The following is a 19,266-nucleotide window of genomic DNA, read 5'->3' on the forward strand; positions in this document are numbered from 1 at the left end:
GCCAGTAAACTATGAATAAATGAGTTGGAGGAGACAGAAGAACTGAGTACATCTAGGTAGATATGGAAGTATAATATATTCATAGATTCATAACATCAAAGAATGGCTTGGGTTAGAAAGATCATCTAGTTCCAACCCTCCTGCCATTGGCAGGAATACTTTGCACTCGATCGGGTTGCTCAAAGACTTATCCAACTTGGCCTTGAACATCCCTTAGGAATGGGGCCTCCACAGTTCCTCTGTGCAACCTGTTCCAGTGTCTCATCACTCTCACAGCAAAATTCTTTTTATCTAATCTAAACCTATACTTTTTTACTTTAAAACTATTATCCCTTGTCTTCTGTGTAAACAGTAATTTTCTCTATTAACCTAAAGCAGAAAATAAGCGTGGAATGGCAAACGGCAAACTGACTTGACTAGAGAACAAATAAAATAAAAAAGGAGAGGATTATGAGCAGCAGTTTCTTTGCAAAGAAAGCTTTACCATCTCAGTGTGCTAATTTGTTACTGATAATCTGTGCCTTTTTTGGAAAATATTTAGTATCTGTCCATGCCATTTATTCTGAAATTGTACAAATTTTCACAAATTTGCACAACAGAAACCAATAGCTTGATGCCATACACAATAAATTTAATTTAAGCTACACATAAACATTTCAGAAGAGAAGTCTACCATGTTTAAAATTTTTCTAGTTTGATATGAAGAGAAAAAAAATTAACTGTGTTTGGTATAAGGGTTATTACTGCAGTAGTGTAAGCCAAGACTCTCTCAGAAAAGAAACTCAAATGGAGCTTCCATAGTAAAACAGAAAGAACAAGAAAATACTTTTCTGAATACAGAAGTTACTGAAGGACATAATACAAAAAAATTAGTAGTTTTGTTATGAGTAATTTCTTTATCTGGTATACACCCAGAGAAAGTGAGATACAAAATCAATGCAAGTAGCGTATTTTGAAGTTATTCTTTAAAAGTCCCCATATGCATGAAAAATTCGGTATGCACTTCCTAATTACATAGAATTAAACAAGTGTCTACAAAAGCATAGTATTTTTAGAGCATAATTTTCAGCAGTGTGAAAATGGAACCTAATAATAAGAGGCAATCAGAGAGAGAGTAAATTCATATCATAAGTCAGAATCTGTATTCAGAAATCAGAAAGTAAGTTGTGCCATTAAAAAAGGATGAGAAACATGAACCAGTATAGTAGAAAAATCTTAATACGCTGTTGTTTCAAAGAACAGTAATTTCCCATTCAGAACTGCTATTAAGAATCTTAATTCTCAATGGAACTCGATGTACTATGTAGTTCCCTGGCCAAATATGCACCAAAAAAAGTACTAAAACTTGCAACATTAGCAAGTTTTTAACATGTCTATTTGCAGATACAAGTTCCATGATCTGGTACTACTCTATGATATTGCCTTCTTATTCAATTCTTCAAGGATTGACTTCACTAGGCTAATCTCAACTGGATAAGATTGAAGGACTACACATCAACATAGCTCTATAATTTATGCATCAATGAGGAAGAAACATTTGTCTAGCCAACATGCTATTTCCTTATAAGGGGCTACATCAGTTTGTACTGAGACTTGTTTAAGCTTTATTTGTTACAATCTCTATGGTGTGATAATCTACTTATTGCTTATTTTTTGCATATAGAAACCAAAAATGTTGTGATTTTATAGAATAATCATTTAATAAAGGTTAGAAAATAAATCTCGCTGCATTTTTGACAGTATTTGAAAGCTTTCTATAATTTTACTGCAATATTCCTGCTTAAAAGAACCTAAGAAAGAATTTGACTTCTGTTTGGACAGAATCCAAGAATCTCACCTCAGATTTGCAGTCCTACCAGCTTTTATTGCAGATATTCTCCATTAATGCTGTTCAATTTTCCTCCACGTTTGAACTGCTAGTCAGTGTTACACAAAATGCTAAAGAGTACATAAAGCTCTTTTACCTACTGATTCTAATGCTTTAAGTTATGCATTTCAATAATCGCATAACTCAACTTCAAAATGCCAATGTAAATGCTTAAAGTTACAGAGAATCACAGAAAACATAGGATCAGAGAATATGGGTTAGAAAGGACCCCATGGACCATCAAGCTCCATCTTCCCTAGATCAAGTACTAGATCAGATAGTCCAGGATCCTTTCTAACCTGCCCTTAAACACCTCCAGGGACAGGGCATCCACAGTCTCTCTGAGTAACCTGTTCCAGCAATTCACCACTCTCTCAGTAAAAAACTTCCACCTGACATCTAGTCTAAATTTGAAAACTCAAGATCCTTTCACTGTTATATGATGAGGAAACAGAGTTGGCCAGAAAAATAAATTTATAATGCAAAAAGTCTGCATGTATTGTAGAACCAATTTCTGGGTCTTAATCACCTGAATCAGACTGAAAATGACATCCTATTCAGACTGCAGTTCTTCTTTGGTCACTGAATCTGGAATGAGAAATAATTATTCTCAGAAGAAAGATGGTTAAGTTGGCTGTCCTCAAGAGTGGGTAGAAAGGAGCACATGCAAACCTGTTGCTTTGTCAGCTATACACCCTCTGTAAGGGATCCTGTGTTTAATTTAACACAAAATCAGCTCTAAGGCTAGGTAAGTAGTCAAATGCACCCCTCTACTTCACCTCTCTGGCTGAATTCCAGTGGCTTCTTGTTCAACATAAAATAGCAATCAATAGAAATGAATTGAATCAGAGATGTCTATCCTTTCTCATTGATAAAGAGAACACAAGCTTCCAGATGGGTTTCTGAATGAACTTTCTGCTGTCAATATTTATTCATCCCAATGAAAAAACAATAACTCTATAAAACCAATCTGAATGAATCAGGATTTAGGCCACTCTCCACATACAAGTGGATTACAATAGTTTACTCAAAAAGCCTTATGCCTATATAGAACTTAAGCATCTATCAGATAGAAAGGATAACTAGAGAGAAAACTAGTGTGCTACAGGTACTTAGAGAATAAGGGAGTGTAAATTACTACCTGAGAGTTATGGACCTAATTGTGATAAATTCAAATTTAGGTAGAACTAAATGGAATTTAACATTCCTTAAAGATTCTATTTTCTCTCATCTTTTTCATAGTATAAAATGTTGTGAATTGAAAACTAGGATGTAATAATATCAACTGAAATTATATAGTCAACTTGTTACTGTCAAATTTTTAATTTGCGTCCATGTCTCCACATGTATATCCTTTATGCTGAAGAACTCTGCAAAATGTTTGTTCTGGTTGGATTGTTCTGGTTATAGGGAGAAACTTGTGTAAGACTTGTTTGTTTGCTTTTAATCTCCTTTTTTCAAAGAAAAACAACTATTCTCTACATTGCAATAGGGTCACTGTTATTTCTACCTATTACAGTAAAATATCAGGACTGTTTACTGTTTCTAGAATGTGAACTGAGCATTTGCATTCTATAGCAATACAAATGATTGCGAGCATTCTAGGTAGAAAACCATAAAAAATAACTTCCACATTTCCTAGCTGAATTGTCTTCCTGTGGAGGCCAGAAGGTTGAAAGACTTATTTGACCAGAATTAGCAGACCACATTTTCTATTTGTAAACAAATTCAAAATACATGATCATGAAAAAATACAGCAATATAATCTTATTTCCCATTTTTCCTTAAACATGAACTATCATTAACTTCAATTTCATTTTGTTTGACTTGCAATTCATGATTTCATATTAATTACTAAATACTGGGAACAATTAATTAAAATCAGCTTGGGATTGTTGGAAATTCTTAGCCTTAAATTAAGTTTGGAATATTGTGAATACATGTCTCCTGAAAAATGGAAGCCCAAACGGGGTTAAGAAAAGGAATGCTTATGCTTAAGCAGGCTTTAGTAATTTGTTGAATCAGAGTTTATCTGATTCAACAAATTACTAAAGTATAATAGATATTCATGGTAGAAGAAATGTTCAGTGAAATACAACAGTCCAGCACGACATTAAAACCAAGGCACACAATCTCTTTTGTACGGTAGGAAAGGATTTACAGAAACAGGTTATAAAGTTCTTTTTAAATGCTCAGTTGTCAGTCAGATCTTTTCTTCAGTAAGAAATCAGGTTCTATCAAGTTTACAGACTTCTTCAGGGACTTACTCTCCCTGACCTATGAAGCCATTATTTTCCCTACTAATAAGAACTGGAGAAAAAAATCTTTCTCTCAATTTCCAGCACTGCCTTGTCAGCAGTTATCAAACATATCTGTACACCACCAATAAGTAAGTAAGTAAATAAATAAATAAATATCCTGTTACTATTATAGAAACAAATACAAGGCATTTATCATGGCTTTTATTCCACAAAATGTAGTATTGAACATTTTGGGTAGACTAAACTCCTACGTATTCGGGTTTCAAGAGTATGCTTTAATATTTCTGTTATGAGGCAGCTGAAGGTCTAACATTAAGTTTTTCATGTAAAGATGAATTTCATTCATGTACAAAACTATTTTTATGCATTATTGCTATCCATTTGCTGTGCAATTTAAGTTGGTATTTTCTGCTCTTTTCCCTTAATTTGTCAGGCTGTACTGAAAGCACAAACATTCCCTTAAAGTGTGTTGTCTGAGTACCACTAAATTGCAAACCACAAAGCAGCATTTAAGATCTTTCCAGTCCATCACTGTGCCCCGTTTTAGTTAGGAGCATGATGATGTACAACTCAGCAGTAACTTGTACATTCATTTGAATATTTTTAACAGCTATTAAGTCTGTCCTGAAAATCAGCATGATTATCAATCATATGACTTCTGATATACATCAGCACTTCCATTTTTGTTTGATTACTCTTTCTCTGTCTTTCCCATTTCATTTTGCTGTTTCATGATCATACCAAGACATGACACAGACCAGCAGTGCCCAGACTTACACAGTGCTGGTCAGTCATTAGAAAACATTCAAAAAACAGAGCTTGTTTGAGGTATTTTATAGAGAACTATAGCATCCAGATTATTGTGTATAATTTTATGGAAGAGACTCCTGGAAGGCATCTCAACCAACATTTTAGTCAAAACAGGCCTATGTAAACCATTAGCACAGGATGCTCAGGCTTGACCAGTCAATTCTGAAAATACTTAAGGATTAGTAGATTGCAACATTTATGTGCAACTTACTAACACAGTAAAAATGAATATGCCACAAGACATCTGAAGTCATCAGCAACTGGAAATTTATATTGGAAATTAAGTAGTTACATATTATGTACAAGAACAAAATACTCAGCTTCATTCCTTAAAGCAAAATCAGAAAATCTAGCATACCACTAAAATAAGCAGCATTTTTTCCAATATATTTATTTCCTATTGCTGTTTAGCAGGATACAATCATCACCTGCTGATCCTTTCTAGCCAGAATACATACTGCACTTTTCAGTAGCTGCTTCAGTGTGTGGGTGGCATGTTCCTGAAATTACCAATGAAGCTTCAGTTTACCGCAGAAGAGACAACACTGAAAATCATGAGTGTAACAGAAATAATAGATAATATTTCTTTCCACATCAATACAATTTAAACAAACTCACAATTTAGTCTATTAAATTAGGAAAATATAACCATATTTTTACCTAAAGGCTCGAAATCTTAGGAAAATATTATAGAAAACGTAAAAATCTTAATCTGGCTATTTACGTTTCAGGTATGCTGTTTCCCAAAATTTTCCTGGCTAATGGTGGTCTCTGGAAGATAATCACAGAATCATAGAATTGTAGGGGTTGGAAGGGACCTCTGGATATCATCAAGCCCAAACACCTGCTACAGCAGGTTTCCTACAGCAGGTAACTTCATCTCTATCTATACTACCATTTATTAAATTAGTATTCCACCAAACAAGATAACGTGTTCCTTTCTCTGTAACATATAAGTTAGGTAATACCTCAAGGCTTCCTATTTCTAATTTTGGTGAACTTTAACACCAAGTAATGTTAGCCAAATTAGTTTACTCACCAGTCTAACTTGAAATGTTCTTCCACTGAATGCACTGAGAGAGAAAGTCATTATGAAAGTGAAGGATGACACACAATTTCTTGGGTACATTTTATTCAAATGCTTTAGCCAAGAATGTTTAGTTAAAAATATGCTTTTCAGTTTTCTCTTATTAAATAGCAAAGGAGAAATACTCCTTTTTTTGTGGTCCCTTCTCTGTACTCTGTTCGAACAGTAGATTCAACACTCACACTGACCTTAAAATCTATAAAAATTTTTAGAGGCAGCTGAGAATAGAAGTTCAAGCTGGGTTAATATGTCAAGATGAAAACATATCATGCCTAATAAATTTACCAATATTAATATTATCCAACAGAGACACATGTTATCTCTTTCTGGACAGTACCAGTGACATTTCTAGGAATTTATTTTGTATCGGTGTGAAAACTGAGTTAGTTTCTTACCTAATTTCCTTGTTCATCTCTTATATATCCAAAACTGACTTTGTGATTTTAAACTTAATTGTGACATAATAATTGTTATTGTCAGATTTTCTATAGAACCAACTTTAAACTGCTTCTATCAAGGAAATACATGTGAAGTAGGAAAATTACTCCATTTGGCAATATAAAATTCCTCCCCATTAGAAACAGCTTTTTAAAATGACAAAAATAAGAAAAGACAGAGATGATGGTCTGCTTGAAGTAAGACATTAAATATACAATCCTACTAACTGATGCATCAAACTCTGAACTCTAAATATTCCTATCAGAATTTACACTGGTACCGAAACGACACTACAGTTTATCACCTATAAATGCAGTATGGAGTCCACTTTCTCATCCTTCCCTCCTAATACAAAACATTTTTTTTGAGAAATTTCTCTTCCACAGCAGAACCTGTGACAAAGAGTTTATGAGTTCCTATTTATAGCAATCCATGAATTCTCTGAGTACAGCTCAGTCTCAAAAAGTGCAAAGTTTTCCCTGTCCATTGCTACTAAAAAGATGAAAATCTGACATTAACTGAACAGTGCAATTCTTTAAATATTTCAGTATAGATATTTCCATATCTATCTGTTTCTTTTGTAAGTAGCATGCTTCCTGGCAGCTGGTAACAGGAAGTTTTATGCTTAAAGGTTTAAAATCAAAATTCCATTTTTTTCTGTAGTAACAGCACTACTCTCTACAGACATTACTTTTATGCTGTAATAGTTAAACACATGTGGTGATCCTAGTTGGCTGTCATATCAAACACAGGGAATAACTGTCAGGGTTTTAAGTTATACATATAACACATTCAAGAGACAATGCAGTCAAGCTGATCCAGCAGCTTCCTAAATGGGACATAGCTAAACCTGCCTTATCTCACAATTACTTTATATCACAATTAGGAAAATATGCTGGCATGGCTGTCAAGACTAAAGTGTGCAGATTGCTTATTTTAAACACATAATATTGCTGTGTTCACACAGGACTCTGTACCACTCATCTCTCTGACATGACAGACAGTTCTGTATTTATCTTTGTACGTCAAGCCCTGCTAACTTCACCTGTTTAGCAGAGAAATATGGAGAGTAAAAAAGAAAATGGAGTGGAAACTACAGAATTTAGCTCTTTTGGAGTATGCTGTTTTATTCCAAAGAAAATGATAGTACATTTGTATGTTGCTTTATGAAAAAACATATTAGAAGCTGAATACTAAACTAACCAGCACTGTGGAATAGAAGTTAAAGACAAGATACAATTCTATTAATGGGCAAACAAGAATGTTCTACCTCTACTTATTTCTTCCCACTCACCTTGCACCCCTTAACCAATAAATAAAGTAAATAAATGCCCTTGACAAACTGTTCAAATTGCTTCTTACAACTTTGCTCAAATGAGAGCCAGGAGTATACCAACAAGCACAGCACTTCCTCATAGACCATCCCTCAATGTCACCAGTGTTATTCCTGTACTTTGGCGCCACACAATCACACCATTACAAAGACCCACAAACATAGCTTTTCACAAATCCTATTTGCCCTTGAAGCACATAGCATTGAGAATTTTCAGGACAGAAGTCTATGGAAGAACACTACCTATACAAATGCTAGCCAAGACGTGTAGCTATAAAAGCAGATGAAATATGCTTACACGCTGATATGGAAACTCTATATATGAAATGCACGGAAAGTAAGAATTCCTTCTTGGTCTTATACTTATTTTGTGCTGTAATAGGCCAAACAACAACTTTATTTCAATTCTGTTTCCAGTTTATGTATTTAATCAATTTCATCAGCATCTGTCACAGTTCTGAGTCTACTGATTAATGTCCTGAACAGACTCATCAGAGGACCTTTCCCACACCTCTGTTCATGGTCCCAGTTCCTGCCTCAGATAAATTGTAAGAGAACCAGTCTCTAAGTTTGCTGCAACCCTGTAACAACTGTATTTTAGCCAAGGACTTGCAGACTAGCTTGACTTCAGATCTACCTCATTACCATGGTCTGGCCCTGGTTCCTGACTAAGCCCACAGACCTTGTCTCTCGTTCAGCATGCTAGCAGACAAGACCCCCAAATTCCTTTAAGTGGTGCTGCTCTCCAGCAGCTCAGTCTATATGTATATATCCAGGGTTGTCCCTCTGCAGGTGCAAAATCTGGAACCTGCTCTTATTAACCATCATGTGGTTGGTGATTGCCCAGCTCTGTAACTTGTCCAGATCTCTCTGCAACCCAAACATCTGCTGAACTCTGTCCTGCCAGCCTTTCTTTGGAGATCCTCATAAGTACCCACACAGATATTTAGCTGAGTGTGCTACTTCTCCATCTAAACTTTCATATTCAGCACAGCTTTCTATATTTAGCAGAATTACCACTCTCTTGATAAAAGCTCCCTCCTTTAAATGGTCAGTAACAAAGATAAGACTTGGCTTCTAGCTTTTACATGATAACCAGGCACTGTTAAAAACTACATTTTTAAGGATCATATTTCAGTTTTCATTTCAGTAGTTATCTAGAGCACAGTGTGACCTCCCCAGCTAGTTGTTATACCTTGCCACATATCTCCTATTTCTATGGCTAGTCTGAGAGAAAGCTGTATGGGAAATAGCATTTTCTTTGATTCCAGATCTGAGACAGGAGGAAAGTTCATTGGCATAATTTCTTTTTCTATGGTTAAGAAATACAGACATTAAAGCATTAAAAATCTTGGTAATTACTGCAGAAAGAATTTACAAGAACTGAAGACCTATGGAAGGCACCTGTGGAAGTACTATTATGTCATTTATAAAAATTCCATTTCAGTTTAACAAACATTTCACTGCACAGTGAACTGTTCCCAACAAAGCCTGCTATGCTAGTATTTTAAAGTGCCAAAGAAGTAGAGTACATACAACTTAAGGGGGCTTACATAATTGAAAGTTTTCGAGTTTGTTTTTATTCTGCTTGCGTATATTTCAGATTATATGAAATTCTGAAATTTTACAAGATAGTTATTCAGTTATGCAGGCTGAATAACAGTTTTCCTTTCGTATTGACTTACAACTACAGAATAGAGAACCTTCCTAAGAAAGGTCCTGTCAGATATAAAATACTCATTATTGGAAGTCAGTATTTTCCACCAAAATGTACATACCAATTTTACAAAGGATGGAGTTTCTGCTTAAAAAGAAAGATTAATTTTGGGGAAAAAAAAACACAAAAAACTGCCACAGTAACAGAAATTAAAAGCTACAGATACAGCTGGGTATCCTATCAGTCTGGCTTTTGATTATTTTGAGGGTTGGATGAAGTTGATTAACTGTTCTGTTTATATGTAGACTTAAGCAACTTCTAAAACACTGAAGCTTCTAAAAAAGCAGAAAGATTTTTACTTCAAGCTCTTCCAAGACTTCACCAGTGGTGAGACTATAAGAGAGGTCCTTATGCCAATTCTGAGAATACCAGTATTACTACTATACCAGGTTATAAAACAATTTACACAGAACTTTATATAACAGCCATTATTAAAATGAAACTTCCCAGCATAGTATGGATAGAAATTACACCCTGCATGTGAGAATTACCTCCAGCCAAGACCTTTTTTTGTAACTACAGTAAAGAAATCGAGTTTGTATGCTCTTGTCTTTGGCATACTGCATACTGTCTGCTTAGTAGCTCGCAGATGGACTCTGTCATAATCACACCAGAAATTCACTTTGTCATTGTACCTCTTACTGTGTATACAAACCAAGAATCAATTTAATGTTTGTTCTTCTTTGATGTGCAAAAGGAGTTTAATTACATAACTACAAAATCTGTTCTAGAAGAGACCAGGAAAAGAAGCTTGTCATTGGTATTTAGGAGTAATTCACAGAGCCTTTTTTGTCTATTTCAGTCCTTTTAGTAGAGTATGGATTTGAAGACAGACTGACAACTACAATTATTTTACCTTATTCACATTGAAATCTGCATTTTCTGTCATGGCACTGTATTGACATGAATATCAGAAGCATATTTTTGTACTTTTATCTAAAACATACTGTTGTAGTATGTATTCATCATAATTTTTCCGGCCAATTCAACATGTTGGTCCTATTCTAAACAGTGAAAGAAAAAGCATGTGTTCTGCATCCCTATGAACAAGATACTCTCTGCTGCAATTTGAATTAATTTTGGAAGATCCCACTGATGAGCTAATAGTCTGAAAAACCACAAACAGTGACGGTAACACTTTTTCAACCGAATTCAACAACTTGTAAATTTGAAATTTTTCACTGCTAGTTTCTTTATTTTCTTGTATAAGAAAGAAAAATAATAAAAACTAAATACTACCTCTACCTCCATCTTCAGTTCTCATGGAGAAAAATGAGTTAGAAAGATATTATATCATTCTGTGAAAGAATGGGGATTAAATATACTCTCTTTTTTAAGAACCATAATTAAAAGTGTTGCGAGTTTTCAGGGCAAGGAAGATGAGTTATTGCAAAGTTGAGTTTAAAACTGAAATACAAAGAATCATACTAATTCAGTAGTCACTATCTTAAAATTTACATCCTTCTTGAAATTAATCTCTTTATTAAAAATAAGAGAGAGAGAGAAAAAAGAGAGAGAGAGAGATACTAACCAGGCTAACTTCATACTATTTTTCAAATTCATTCTTCAATTCTGTAACATTCTTTAAATATATATTATGTTAAAAAGAAACTAGGAACAGAGAAGGTTCTTAAAAATCAGGAAATCACTTCAAAATGACACATATGTTCATCACAGGAAAGTTTAACAATAATTAAACTGCAGTTAATACACACTTAGAGAAGAAAAATTCCATTTAAAAATTATTTTTCAAAACAAATTCATAAAAATGAGGAATTATTAACTACTGAGCTTCTATTGTAAATCAGGATAACTCCAATGGCTCTACACCTTGCCAAATGTCTGAAATGATAGATAGTTTGAAGCAAGAAAAAAGCTACTGAAAGTGGAATGGAGTACAAAAGCAGCTTATAAAAGACAGGACAGTGCTCATTGTTATTCAAGTACATTAGTTGCCGTATCCTGTTTCCACTGACTGCAGTGGAAGCCTTAGCATTGACTTCAAACAGGTGCAAGTCTCATGAGACTAAGGGGAATAAAAGGTACAGTCATGGTATGAAAGCAACAGTGTATACAGTGTGGTGAGACAGGATTCTAATTCCAATCTGGTACACAGGATTCTGACAAAGCTCATTAAACACAGTGCCAAATAAGGATGCAACCAAGAAAAAAAAAAGAAAAAAGACAAAAAAAAAAACAAACCCAAAACCCCAGGCATTTCTAAATAGAAATTTGGCAGACCTCCATCCAATGCTACAAAAAAAGCTCAGGAAAGATGTCATAGAATTTAGAGTGCTAAGCTATAGAGGAGGAAGAGTACAAGGGAGACCCAGAAGCAGCCATAAGCATCATCCTGTTCTGTCGCAGTACAGGATCACTTGTTGAGGACACAGCTGTTGGCACGCCTTGGTGATTATTGCAAACTGGCCTGCTCTGAGTTGCTGTGTCTTAGACCCAAGTATATAATCCATTTTTATTTATTCCCAGTATTATCATGAGTATTTGAAAATGTTAGGGGACTGTTTTTTTTTTTTTTTTTTTCTAACTTACATAATCTTCAAAGAGAAGACTTAGGCTGTATTCTTACATCAGTTGAGTTATGTATGATGTCCTCAATTAATTCTATAAGGAAAGTAGCTGAGATATCATTACATTAATTAGAAGCTGGTCAAAAATAGAGAACTTATCCCAAAGGAAACTATGGACTGCAAAATGTCTTGCCACATTAAATCAGATGAGAAAGCTATGCAACATAAAATCTAAAATAGTGGTAATAATTATCAAACAGTCTGAATATTAAAGTCAGCTGGGTAACTGAAAAGGATTACAACAGGAACATTTCATTTTAAAACTGGATTTTGAAGTTGAAGACTGAAGGTAACAATTCTGAAGTGGATAAGGCAAGCCTGTAAATGACTGTAAGGTCAGGCAGAGAAGAGATTAAGCAGCTATTCCATAGTTATTGAGTTTTAGGGTGAAAAGGTAAACATATACCTGTGCAAGCATGGAAAATCCGAGGTTCCTGCATCCATTACAAGGTGTCAATGCCTCCCATAAACCTGAAGGACCACAAGTATTTTCACCTCCATCATCTTCTTCATCCTCTCTTGGTGATAAACACATTGAAGAAGGCCTCTGTACATAAAGAAGCAGTACTTTCAAATTAAACATAGACAGAGTGTAAAGAAACATTTCACTTAATAAAAAGAACTTGAAAGACTCTCTTTTATAAATGCCAAAAGATAACCTCCTATTTCAGTACAGAGCTATTACTCAACCATTATTCTGTTGTACAAAAATCACACTTTCTCAGGAAGGTGTATGTTGAGCTACCTGTAATTATACTTTAAACTTGAGTGAACATAGTAATATATGTTTGTTTTCTTGATTATCATGTAATTAGCAATTTCTACTTTATTTTAATTGAAAATTTGCTTTATTATTATCATTATTAAGTTGAGAACAGCTCTGAGATATTTAAAAATACAGTATCTTTCTATAGGGAAATAGCATGAACTAAGGGTATCTTGCTTTAATAGTCATCTGTTGGGTTCATAAGATAAAAATGGAATTGCATTACATTTGCATGGATTAATTCAGTGTTTTTATAGGGGAAAAAAAAGATAAATTCAGTCAAAATGTGAGGCTTCAATTTTTATTTGATATTTACCAATAGCAAACACGTTAGCATACTTTGCTGACAAAAATATATATATATTTAAAAATTATTTGTCTTTTTTTTTTCACGAACTAGAAGGCCTGAAAGGTACTGGAAAAAGCTATTGAGCTGTGAGCATTAAGACTTCCATATTGGCCTCAGTGATAACAGAATAAGCCTGATTTTTGCTTAAACTCGTTTCTATCTTTTTTACGACAGCTGAAAGCAGAATATGTGGACATTTTCCATTTATTTATGTTATTTAGTGTGAACGATAATTCATTTCAACTAAATGAATTGCAATGGAAACTTCTATTGGTTTCCAGAGGAGGAAATTTAAACCAGTGACAAATGATTTTTAAAATATGGCGTTAAAAAAAATATGACAAAAAAAATTGCTGATTTTACTCACACTTGATCTCTATGCCACAGATAATTATTTTGCCCATAGTTAAACTGCAGTACATGTAATAGCTGTCCTAACCTTCTTGGTGTTTCTTTAATAAGTCCATCTGATATTCAGATAACAAATTCTATCTCCAGGAGTACTTAGTCAAGCAATCTTTCAGATGTGGCTGGATTTTTGAGTGGCCAGCATAATGCTGCTTGAATCAACGGCTGACCACATCTATTAATCTCTCTATTAAGCACCGTTATGAGGCCTATGCTCAAGCAACAAACAAACAGACAAAACCCCACCTAACTGCAGATTATTTTAGGCAACAGAATAAAGAAACGTGTGGAGTATGCTGCAAGAAGGGGCATGCAGAGGAGAAGGAAAAGTACTGGGGTACAGAAGAGCAGTAACAGCAGAGCAGTTTGAAGATGAACACGAACTGAAGGATACTGGCAAGCAAAGCAGAGGCACTGCACAGACAGGTGTTAATAAACCATGTAACACCTGGGGTTCATTTAGCCTTTGGACCTTTGCTAACTTCTCATGCACATAGCAGGTTGGTATATCACTAACTCAGGCATGATAAATATTTCTAAATTCTATGTCAGCTCACTCACCACGGTTGAGAAACCAGATATACCTGTCTCTACTAGTCTGATTCCCATGTAGGAAATGTTTGCTCCCTTGTTGCAGACTTCATGCATCTAGCCACAAGTAAGGTGGATTTATTTACTTTTTATTTTAAACCGATTTCTAAGCCATTCTTAGCAAGATATTTCATGAGGTTATTTTGACAGTCAAGTGGTACCACAGAATGTGTTCCCATAGCAACCAGTTTTCTTACAGGGATTATTAAAAGGATTGGGTTAACTCTGCAGAGTGTCGGTCATAAAGGACTATTACTGCTTTGCATTTGGACAGAAAAAGGAAGCAGAATATGAGTCCTTCCCATCTATTTATGATGCCATCTTCCACAGTGTTTACCTTGTGTTCATATTTTAAATTTCAGAATTGTTGGATCACAGAACAAAGTGCTTCTTGCCCCCTGGAGCACAAAGCAAAGAACTGCATCATTACTAAGTGCAGAAAAGCCTATAACACACATCAACTGCGATCTTAAAAGCAAATATAAGAGGTTAAAAACAAATCAGGGAAAAAAATATAGTCAATTTGCTTTCTAAAGGCAAAAATTAAACACAGCATTGGAGATAATTTTTTAAAATAATTAACAGAGGATGAATAATGAAATTCGAGGAAGAACGTATGAGATTTAACTATTACAGAAAAAGTAGAAAATGATAATAGCAAAAATATTATTGAGCAATAAAAAGTAAACAAGCAGAACAAGAGGGAATTCTATTATTTACATTACACACAATATATGAGTACAGAGATAGAATGCATATCACAGAAATTTAAATTAATGCTATCAATATAGATGAGATGATATTGGAAATGTTCTATAATCAGATCTCCTGACCATTTTAAAAAAGGACCAGCAGATGTCAAAATGCATTAGAGAACATTTGGAATACACTGACTGGTACTCTGATGCCATCCAGGTATGACACAATACAGGCTAATTTACAGACAACTGAAAAGTAGGGCTGGATCTTTTCATACTGAATGACTGATTTCTGCTTTCTCTTTCCCAGATTTCTGCTACAGATAGAGCACTAAAAAGAAAGCAGTAAGATAAACGCATATGAAGGCCCAACAAGCAGCTATCACTATCACTTTTCTCACCAACCCCAGATGCCAGAAGCCTGGTTCTTCCCAGACAACAGGCAGAAAGGACTAAGTAAAACAAGCTGCTGCTGCAAGGAAAACAGCTGCAAAGAGGGGAAGGACTGCATGAGAAAAAGGGGAGTCAGAAATCCCCCAAATGAAGGAGTGGGTTTGCATACACTAGGGAGATGGAGACATCTGGGGGAGGCAGATGGGAGATGTAGAAAGACTTATAATCCATCCATGGATCTCAAAATGACACACAAGACCACAAAACCCTTAACCCAGGCCACCCACTTTCCTGCTATCCCTTCCCAGCCTGATTTTTTGCTCAGATCTCCCTCATTTTTCCATTCTGTTGTAAAATTTAATTTTACCTCCTCAGAGATCCTTCGAACATGAAAATCTAATTTTGTGTATGCTGCTGGGAAGCCTTGAAATAGCCCTGTGGGGAGAGGTTTAGTGAAATTGAAGTTATTTATGCCCTCTTCCCAGAAGAAAAAAAAGAAATAAAAAGAGAGGAAGAGCTTTCTGTCCTCTGAAGAAAAATAGACACAATTATGAACCTTTTATATATGCCTTTTCTGACTAAAAAAAGGAACAGAAAATGTAGCTAGAAAATGCCACCTAGATCACAGTTGCTCAATTAACAGACTTTGACATTACAGAACGGTGAAGTCAACATAACCTGTGGTACTAAGCTTCAAAAAAGCCAACTCTGTAAGTTAAAAGAGGCAATAGTGTAAGCATCATAGATCCTCAAACAAATCAAGACAGAAAACCTTAAAAGGTATCAGATATGATCTGTAAAAAAGTATTAATTGGTAGGGAAATCACCAGACACTTATGCAGAATACAACATCTAATAAAAGACAGCTATATTCTAACTGAGACATTAAAATAAGTAATATAAACTGCTTAAAATAGTGCAAGACTAAAATGAATTTTCTGTGTATAAAAAAGAGAGAGAATAACAATACAGCAATGAGAGAATAGCAAGACCTGAAGTAAGAGCACTGGGCTGCTATAATTAGTGCCAAGATTTCTTCATACTTCACTGGTTCTGAGACATAACTACCAATTTGATGAGAATTTATATTACGTCTTTGAAAATTTATGTATGGAATTCTTCCTCTTTATGTCTTCATTTACACAAACTGCAGAATTGTCCCAGTAGGTAACTTTACACTGAATAGTATTTCATTCTGTAAACAGGCTATTTGTTCTTCTAATATATTTATGTACACCAGGTTGAGGATCACAATAACCTGATGTCTCCCTCCTGATATAAGAAAACAAGCTAATATTTAGCAACAGACAGGTTAATAAGTAGAGATGAAAAAAAGCAGAGAAAGTCTCTTCCACTCTTAAATGTCAACAGGAAAAGAAACATAACTTTGTGTTTGTTCTTGAAGAGCAAACTGCCTTGACAAACATATGACCATGCCAATATTTCATATGATCCTAACCACTGGGTGGCAGATGCATGCCTCTACTTCTTCATCTGCCCAAAAGGATAAGCAATAATGCTGTGAAATAACCATGAATGCAGTTCTTTATCTAATAGTCTAAATTTACATTACAGTGAATGAGGAACTAATAAGGAAGGAACCTATTCCTGAATATCCTCTATAAACTGAGCCAAGAAGTGTGCTGTGCTGTCACTGCTCCCTTGGCCACAAGGTTCCTGACGCACCCCCAGCCATTGCCCAGGATGTACTCAGGAAAACGCTTACTGTAGAAGAGAATAAAGCAGCATTTGAGCATAAAGTGTAACACCATCAATAACTATTTTTCCACAGCAGGTTCCCTACATCAACCAAATGCACCCTTCTGGGATTCAGTAAGGATCCCAGCAGGAAGCAAACTCACAAGACTTGCTATGTCTTGTACACAAAATGACAGCGAAATGCTTTAGAGACCTGGGCATACCTTTCTCACATTCTTCAAGACACCCTTCACCCTGGTTGGTGTTTTTCTATTTTCCATCCTCATTATCTCGTCCTCCACCATGCACTGCACATTTCTTTCACAAATAAGTTCCTTTTTTACATTTCTTTCATCATTGTCATGCTGTGAGCATGATTAGAGTTTGTTTGCACTTCCTGTATTTAGCCAGGAGAGAACGCCAGGAGAAGGGCAATCTTGTACTTCAAGCTGCTGAATGTTGGCAAATAGCGTTCTGTATATATCTCTGATACAACCTCTGTGAGATGCAGGGCACGATGCAAACTTCTCCAATATGACTGCTAACTTTGTGGTCCTCTTTTCTTCTCTATATCAAAATCACAGATGAAATTTTACAGAGATGCTGGGCTACATCAGAAATCAGCATGAGATATTCTGTGACTATTTACAGCAGTACATGAGACTAACTGCTCTGAAAGTACAAGGGCTGCTCTGAAAGTAATGCCCCTAATTTATTATGTTGACCCACAGCATCAGAGGCAGACTTCGGTGCTTTGGCATTTGAAATTGAACCTTCCCAGCAATATTCCATTATATTTTGTTGCCATGTGACAGATGGGTGCAGAGGGACAGGCTGACAGAATGGTGTCTGGCATGGAAGTGCACGAAGCAAAAATATGCCACACAGTTCCTGCATGAAAAAAAAAATTGCATCCAATTGATACTTGCTGAATGTTTATTGAGACCAACAGTGGAAGTGAACACAATGAGGCAGTGGGTGGTGAGTTTCAGCAGTGTTGATGGCAACATGAAAGACAAGCCTCATTCCAAAGGACCATGCACAGCTGTCATGACATGAAATAGAAGATTATATCTAGATCAGTTCATCCATATGAATTGGGAGATTATGACCAGCGAACTGTGTACAGAGCTGAATATCAACCTCAATGCACTGGAAACAATGGTGGCAATATTGGAATATGACACGGTTTGCTCCTGGTGGGACTCACAAATGCTCACACAAGAATAAAAAGAGCACCACATGCAAGTTCATGAGGACCAGCTGAACCAATACAAGGCTGAAGGTGACAATTTCTGGATCATATCAGTATCATTGACGTTATGCAATGTCATCACTATGAGCCAGAATCAAAACAGCAGTCCATGGAGTAGCCACATTTGAATCCCCCATGGAAGAAAAAGATCAAAACACATCCAAAACAAAATGATGTGTGTTGTCTTTTGGGATAGGAAAGGGGTGATCTTTCAGGATTTACTGGAGCTCAGACAAACCATTTCTGACTGTCCTGCCACACCCATTGTACAGTCCAGATTCTGCGCCTTCTGACATCCATCTTTTCAGGCTGATGAAAGATGGATGGTATGGCAACATTTTCCTAGCAACTGTGCCATTATAGAAGCTATGAAACAGTGGGTCATTTCTGCTGGAGCAAATTTTTACAAGTGTGCCACGCAGATTCTTGCTCATCACTAGTGAAAATGCACAACTAATGGTGGTGACTGTTGAAAAATAATGTTTTGTATCTGAAAATTTGCTCTATAAAACAGTGCTATTGTACTCCTTGTACCTGCTGTAGCATCTTTCTAAGCAACTGAAGTACAAGCTCCAGTAGTCCAGAGAATGAGAATCTTGACTTCTGCACCACTGCTCATCAGCCAAGCTGTACATAACAGTTTTTTTTGTTTGGGATTCTGCAGTAAAAGTCTTTGTCTGAAATGTTTTGATCTCAAGCACAGTAAGTTTTGAACCTAGAAATAAATTAATGGAACTGGAAGTCACTAAAAGGTCAACTGATTCAACAGCCATCTACTATTTGCAATAGTAAAATGTATTAACTTTAGACATACATAATTAATTCACGTGTCTGACGAAAAGTACATAAATGTTCCTGTTAATGCAGCTATGGCTGCTCAATGTGCAAATGCTACTGATATCTATCATAATAAGCATGTGAGAAATTAATCTAGGGCAGCAATTCCTTCCCTCTATTCAGTACTGGTGAAGTCACACCTGGTTTACTGTCTCTGGTACTGGGCTCCT

At 35.6% G+C, this 19,266-nt stretch overlaps 1 protein-coding gene across 1 annotated transcript in view; it reads right to left on the reverse strand.

Annotated features, from left to right (window-relative positions):
* ANKS1B (ankyrin repeat and sterile alpha motif domain containing 1B) overlaps window positions 1–19,266 on the reverse strand; it is a 407,884-nt gene that overhangs the window by 298,047 nt on the left and 90,571 nt on the right. The window contains exon 9 of the mRNA XM_031552160.1: window positions 12,508–12,648. Within this exon, the coding sequence (XP_031408020.1) occupies window positions 12,508–12,648 (141 nt within the window). The remainder of the gene's footprint in view (window positions 1–12,507; window positions 12,649–19,266) is intronic.

This window comes from Meleagris gallopavo, chromosome 1, assembly GCF_000146605.3.
Source record: "Meleagris gallopavo isolate NT-WF06-2002-E0010 breed Aviagen turkey brand Nicholas breeding stock chromosome 1, Turkey_5.1, whole genome shotgun sequence".
Taxonomy (NCBI): Eukaryota; Metazoa; Chordata; class Aves; order Galliformes; family Phasianidae; genus Meleagris; species Meleagris gallopavo.